The sequence below is a fragment of the Juglans microcarpa x Juglans regia genome, chromosome 2D (assembly GCF_004785595.1).
Source record: "Juglans microcarpa x Juglans regia isolate MS1-56 chromosome 2D, Jm3101_v1.0, whole genome shotgun sequence".
In the NCBI taxonomy this organism is placed as follows: domain Eukaryota; kingdom Viridiplantae; phylum Streptophyta; class Magnoliopsida; order Fagales; family Juglandaceae; genus Juglans; species Juglans microcarpa x Juglans regia.
In genome coordinates this window covers 26,973,566-26,980,701 of record NC_054596.1, presented here as the reverse complement: position 1 = coordinate 26,980,701, position 7,136 = coordinate 26,973,566, and the positions used below count along the sequence as shown (strand labels likewise).

Below are 7,136 nucleotides of genomic sequence, written 5' to 3'. Positions count from 1 at the left end.
AATGCCGCAAGTTGTTGGACCACTGCATCAGACTGCCTCTTCAGAGCCAGCACCTCTGTTTCCAAGGTCTTAAACTGAGATTCTGTGGATTTCTTCAACCCGTTCAAGCCTTCCTGCAACTGGTTCATCCTAATGCCTTTCGCCATTGGTAAAGAAGCAGCCAAGGATAACCTGGCTCTGATACCAACTGTTACACTCCTGATGTGAATAAGGGAAAATAGGTCACTTCGAGGGTGAGAGCCTCCAAAGATTAAAGAAAAGGAATTTTTTTTGTATTGATTTGTTTGATGGCGGAGAAACCTCCATACACAGACGCTATAAGCTGTAAATCTGTAACTAACTCGTAGTAAGGATAAAGCTACCTAGTAGCACCACAATAGAAATAACAGACAGGCGTCCCTTATAAATGGGCTCACAACAACTACTATGGGCCAAGTCCAGACTCTTAACAATTACATAAATTCATGTTTATTGGACTGAGAGGAAAATATTAGGAGAAGCTTATTCGACCCAGAGGCCCATCCGAAAGTAGCCCTAAATCCCTTATCCTCATGCATCGAACCACTCTGCCTTCCTCTTCATGCCGACGCCCCATTGCTGCTTCTGACCCCCTGGTAGCCATCCACACCTTTGAGCAGCCGTATAACATAATGTGATCCTCAGCTTGCCCCCATGCTCACCCTGATCATAGGAACAAATGTAAGCAAAATGCTCAAAATGTCGATAGGCTCGACAACAAGACAAAAGGTTGCACGTAAGATAGGGGTCTACTCAATTGACAAGACAAAAGGCTGAACGTAAAGAAGAGGTCTGACAGCAGGGATATTGATGCCACACAATATAATGTCACTCACTCACTTACCGCAATTCATAACTATAAAAGTAATCAACGCGAAGGGTATTTTAAATTTAAGGACTAGTTTGGATAATTCAAATATTTTTATATATTCTTAAATATTTCTTTCTCGAAAATTACTTCAACATAAAATATTTTTAATTTAAAATTCTCAACGTTTTCATTCAACTTTTATTTAATTATTACAACATTTTCAAACATTTAAACAAAAAACAATATAAGTTTTTCAAATTTAAAAAAAAAATTATATTAAGAAATTATATTCAAACAAATTTTTAACTTCATAATATTTTTATTCAAATTTCTCTCATTTTTTAAAACTTAATAAAACATCTTAACTCAAACTATTTCACTATTATTTATAAATATTCTAATATCTTCTAAGCGCCCAAACGAGCTCTTAGTTTGCACGACTGCAAGAAAAACATGAATTTTAAGACTAAACCGACTCTTTTATCATAAGTATAAAAAAGAAAGAAAAATTATGTATGTAGTCCCCTCGTGCACGGCTAGAAACAAATCGTTTCATTAATGGTTAAAACATTGTCATTCCATTAAGTGGAGTAAAACACATGAAAGAATCGAGTCCAAAATCAAATTTTCAATTTCTTCTTCAGACTTCAGAGATCTCTAGTCTTCCCAAAATAATCAAAACCATCGTCGCTTTTAGATTAGAACACTGTCGCCTTCAGATCGAGATCGCCATCGCCTTCGTCAACACAAGATCGTTGTCCCTTTCCTTAGCTCTACGTCGGCCCCTTCCTCAGCAAGGTAAATTTTTCAGCAGAACCATACACTTCTTTGAGATTCTGAACCATAAATCTTTCCGTAGAAGCTGTAATTTTTTCTCTTTATGTTCACTGTAACTTTGGGATTCTGGCTAGTTGGTTAGGGGGAGCGAATGAAGGTGTAGCTTTTTGCCCACCAAATGTTTATTTTTGGGCTCACTTGGAAAAGTCACTTGTTTCCTAAATTATAAAAGCAAGCTTGTGGAGTCCACTGGGATTTTAGTAGTTCACACACAGAGGTCAACTAGTATTATATATAAATAAATAAATAAATATATGAGCTCCTCCAATACTAAACAATATCCATGTTTTTATGTAGGTAAGTACCTATAGATGTACATTGCATATATAAAAAACCCTGTCCAGTCCAGACCTTCAATAAAATTACAGTAAGTTTAGAATCATTAGAATTAAGCAGAGTAAACTACTGAAGAGAAAACCATATATATTGCGATTAGTCACTAACTTTATAAAGCCATGCTCTGTTTTTCTCTTCTCCCTTTTCCTACATGCAAGAAAATGCAACAAATGTGCAAGAAATGCATTACGACGGAGGACACTGATAAGTGGCATTATTGTAACTCAAATAACTTTTAAGAGATAAAAATGTCCAGGCCGACAGACTCAAAAAGAAATGATCATATATCCCTATAATCCTATTATCTAAATTTCCTTAAAATGCCCGTCCACGTTAATCTAGCAATATGTTGAGACTTTCATAAAAGGGGGACTAACAATAAAATAAATAAAACAAAATATTTTAACTATAAAAAAATTTTATAAAAGTAAATTTACAAACTAATGTGACTTAATCTAGTAAGTTAGATTCTAAAGCTATTTTTATTATAAATTAGATCTAATATATCATATGAAATCATTTCAGTTTGTGGATTTACTTTTGTAAAATATTTCTGTGACTAACATTTCTCTAAAAAATACATAATCAAGTAACAAAGTTCTACTATATACATTTACTTTTACGTATTTTTTGTGTACTCAACTGATGCGATTGGCTAAAATAGTTCATTTTTATTAAAAATAAGTAACGCAGCTAATTATATTAATAGAATGTGTAAAAAATATGTAAAAATGACTGCATGAGTAAAAAGTTGGTGATATATCAACTCAAATACAATTTTCATTTTTGAAATTGATTTTCTCACGTTAATTCAAAATTACTGACAAGGCAGTAGCTTAAAATTAAAAAATAATAATTTTTTATTGTTTAGTTGTAATTTAATTGTAACGCAGTGGTAATAATATCATTTGCAATAAATAAACTTTCTACGCTCAATCCAAGCTTGAGCTCATTATTTATTTATTTGTTCTTTGTTTTTTCTTAAAGTTGAGTAGGAACATCCAATTTTGAACTTTAATGAAGAAGATATGCACGAGCTTAAGCCTAAATAATTGTGATCAACTGGACTCTAACAGGAAAGAGCTTGCTTTGATCAATTCATTTGAAGCCGAATTCACATATACTTGGAAAAGATGGGTATATTTTTAAAACTTTAAAGGATATTTAAAAACCTAAATAAACACAGTGAAACAAGTAAACAAAAGTAATGATTTCCAGGATGAGAATTGATTTACACCTCGGGAATGGGATATTCATCAGCTTCAAGCATACGTACGACCTGACTCATTTTGGGTCTCTTATCTGCATCAGGATCAACACATCTTAGTGCAACCAGAAGGGCATGTTTTAGGGAACGTGTAGTGGGTTTAACTTCAAGGCTTGGATCCACAACTTCCTCGGCTCTTCTGGTTCCCACCATCATCTTTAGCCATTCAACAAGATTAACCTGCCATGAGCAGATAGAATGCTTATTAGAGCTCTCGCACCAATGGTAACCAGTAAGAATCACCTGGTAGACCGGAGGGACACAGGAGGGGAATTGTTTTCAAAATTTCCAACCTCATTAGCAGGCCGGGCATAGTCCACAGGGTCCCTTCCCGTAATGGCTTCTAGCAGGAGGACACCAAAGCTATAAATGTCACTCTTTTCATTTAACAAGCCACTGTTAGCATATTCAGGTGCCACATAACTGAAATCCACAAAGAAGCCAGCTTTTAAAACCCCATCCATATATGTTTTGGTTAGCTAAATGATCATAACCATGGAAATGAAACTATAAACATACCCAAACGTTCCCATTACTCTAGTTGTGATATGACTTTCTCCCGAACCCAAGAATTTTGCCAAGCCAAAATCAGAAACCTTGGCATTAAACTCATCGTCAATCAGGATGTTGCTTGATTTAATGTCTCGGTGAACCACTTTTGGTTCTATTGCTTCATGTAAATACGCAAGCCTGCAGCCCAACGAGTGAATTTGTTTTTTCTATTTTATTCATAGTTCCAAAAAAGAGTGCTCCAAGTTCCATTATCAAAAGATGCCCCACTGAAATCAGTCATAAGAAAATCCTATGATGGACACTTTTGTTGGTAGTAATGCTAATGTCTAGTCAAGATCAAAACTAGCAGCAATATGATAATCTTATAAAAGAAAATAGATCATCGAGAATAAACGAAATGTACCTATATTCCCAAAAACAAATTCCACGAATTACTTGGCACCAAAAATGAAAAGCAAAAATAAGAACATCAATTGAACCTTTTTTTATTTGAATGATCAACTTACGCTTTTGCAGTACCAAGAATCACCTTCATGCGCGCCTCCCAAGTAAGGATACCACGTTGGCACATTGCCCCATGTAACCATTGCTCTAAGTTCCCGTTATTCACATATTCATACACCAGCATCCTATGTAAACTTAGCAAATTCATTAATCACATGGACAAAGAACTTTTAATGCAGACAAAACGGTTGGGGAAGAACTCGAAAACACTAGAAGGTAGCATACTATTATATTTCCCAACAAGGCAAAGCAATTATGGAAGAGCTTAAATAATTTAATAAGAAAGTAGCAAAGTAATCTTACCTGTGGACTCCTTCAATGCAATAGCCCAGAAGCCGAACAAGATTCTTATGTCTAACATGGCCTATGGCTTCAACTTCAACCCTAAATTCTTTCTCCGCCTGTCCCCTATATACCCATTTAACAAAATGATCATGAAGAATATTTTAGCGAAAGCATTAGAAAGCAAGAAAGCATCTTCAGATAATCCTTACAAGTTGTTAAAAAGTTTCTTCACTGCCACCTCAGTTCCATTGACCAGTCTGCCCCTGTAAACAACCCCATATCCACCCTCACCAAGCACAGTTTCTGCAGAGAAACGATTAGTGGAAAATTCTAGATCCCTAAAAGTAAACCAGTGGCCCCACCCAAGATGAGAAATTTCTGGCAAGCCAATTAAAGGAGAGGCTGTCATAAGTCCTCCATGTAACAATGAGGAATGCTTCCTATCAGTCCCACAACTTCCTTCTTCCCACGAAATTGAACTCAATCCTCTCTCATGATGATAAACCGAGCTGCATTGAGTGTTATTATCAGGATCACTTGATTTTCTTGTACCCAAATGAACTGATGTTTTATCAGAATACTTATCACTCGACTTTTCAAGGACTGGTTGAAATAAACTCTCATGAGAAGTCAGAGTCCAACCCGGTCAATCTTAATATCTTTTGAGACATTTGGTATTTGGGAGAGTGAAAATCGTTCCGCAGATTTCCTAGATCTCTTTCGAAACGTGACCCATACAGATAATATACAAAGAATTATAACTATAAATGCACCAACACATATACAGATCAAAACCCATAGTTTCAAACCTAAAAATGACGTCTTTTTCGATAATTCTGCATTCAAAGAACCCTCAGATGACATCTTTAATCCTCGATCACTCAACCTCAGTATCAACTTGATCCTCTTAATTCCCGAAACGAAGAGAAATCCACACCTGGGTACCAGAAACATTTTATTCAACCCTGAACACATGATAATCGGGAAGCATCTAAGTTTTGTATTTTCTCTGATGTGATTTTCAGTTGCAGAATAATAAATTGTCTATCAAATTCAATTCTGAGATCTCCGATTCTGGATTAATTGCGCACTTTTAGAAAGAAACATACAAAAAAAAAAAAAAAAAGAGTAACAATGGAGTTTGATAACATCAGCATTGACATTTTAATCAGAACTTACTTGCTCTAGAACAAAATCTTGTGATATTTCAACCATCGACAGCTCAGGAAAATTCCTAGTTGCATATAAGTCACAATTATGAAAGAAAGCGCATAAAAGGCACAAAATCTAGTGATATTTCAACCATCGACAGCTCAAATAAGTTCTTTCAGAAGGAATTAAATGTTCGAAGCATCACTTACGATCCAAGCAAGAGATGGATGAACGAGAATGTGAAGTTAGAAACCCAAAAAGCTTTTTGTTTAATAACAAAAGTTGGAAAATAAAAGTCGGTTGAAAAAGGGAAAGCATTTACCTTTCTAGTGATTTAAGCCAACCTCCTTATTTTTTTTTTCCTCGATCAACCATAGAAGCAAAGTAAAAGTTCCTTCTTGAAGCATCAGAAACTCAGTATGCATAAATGGGCCAATGTAGACCTCAAATAACCAAAACCCAAAATAACCCAGATGCCCTCTAAAGATACGGTTGGAGAGGAGTAGCTTACAAGCAGGGGTTGTGGCCTGAAGTGGGCCAAAAAGAATTCAGATAATTATAAAAAAAATTTTAAAAAAAATGGGGAGAAAGGCCCAGACAAAAATCCAATCTTTGAGAGAGAGAGAGAGACTACAGATAGAAATATTTAGATAGCGAAGTTGGGTAAAATGGTTGGTGGATCGAAGAGAGAGGGACCTCAGCAAGCTGGAAAGAAAGCTTGGTTTGCAATGGAGGATTCTGGAGAAACAGAGAAATAGAAAATGCAAAGGGAAAGCAAAAATGATACTGACCGGAAAGAGACATTTATGGCCGGGTCATAACTCTTTTCTGTAAGAAACAAAAAAGTGGCGGTAGAGATAGTGACTAGTGAGGGGGTGGGAAAGCAACAGTATTGAGACCAGAAAAATTTACTTGTCATTTTCACATTATATATTATTTTTTTATTTTTTATTTTATTTTTTTTATGAAATATATAATATATAAATAATGAATAAAAAAATTCGATTAATTTACAATTAAAAAATCTTAGATAAAAAATAAACGAACATAAATGAACAATAAAATAAAATTATAAAAAGTAAACAGACAGCAAAATCTTTATAAAAGAAAAGTAAGATTTAAGGATAATGAACTTTAAGAAAAAAATAAAACCAAAAAAATATAATTAAAAATGAACAAATAATTAAGATATAATCAAAAGTCTAATAATAACAATTAAAAAATAACAAATAATTAAATATAATTATTTAAAAATAGAGGTGGTGGAGTATTTTTTTTTTTTTTTGAATAATCCTTTTTAAGTATTTTTTAAGTTGTAGATTTTTGTTTTTAATTTTAATATGTATTCTTCAATGCGTTATTAACATGGATGTAAAAATGCTACATGTATGTTACCCATTTCACACGGCAAAA

General features: G+C 34.2%; 1 protein-coding gene across 1 annotated transcript; it reads right to left on the bottom strand.

The window, feature by feature from the left end:
• Positions 1 to 3,015: 3,015 nt before the first annotated feature.
• On the bottom strand, positions 3,016 to 6,532 carry LOC121250256 (probable receptor-like protein kinase At2g42960). Its single transcript, XM_041149312.1, is given in 9 exon segments — positions 3,016 to 3,449; positions 3,563 to 3,692; positions 3,789 to 3,959; positions 4,289 to 4,411; positions 4,590 to 4,694; positions 4,781 to 5,204; positions 5,207 to 5,536; positions 6,046 to 6,250; positions 6,358 to 6,532. Coding segments are annotated over 7 exon segments (1,488 nt in total). The 5' UTR covers positions 5,526 to 5,536; positions 6,046 to 6,250; positions 6,358 to 6,532; the 3' UTR covers positions 3,016 to 3,233.
• Positions 6,533 to 7,136: the final 604 nt, after the last annotated feature.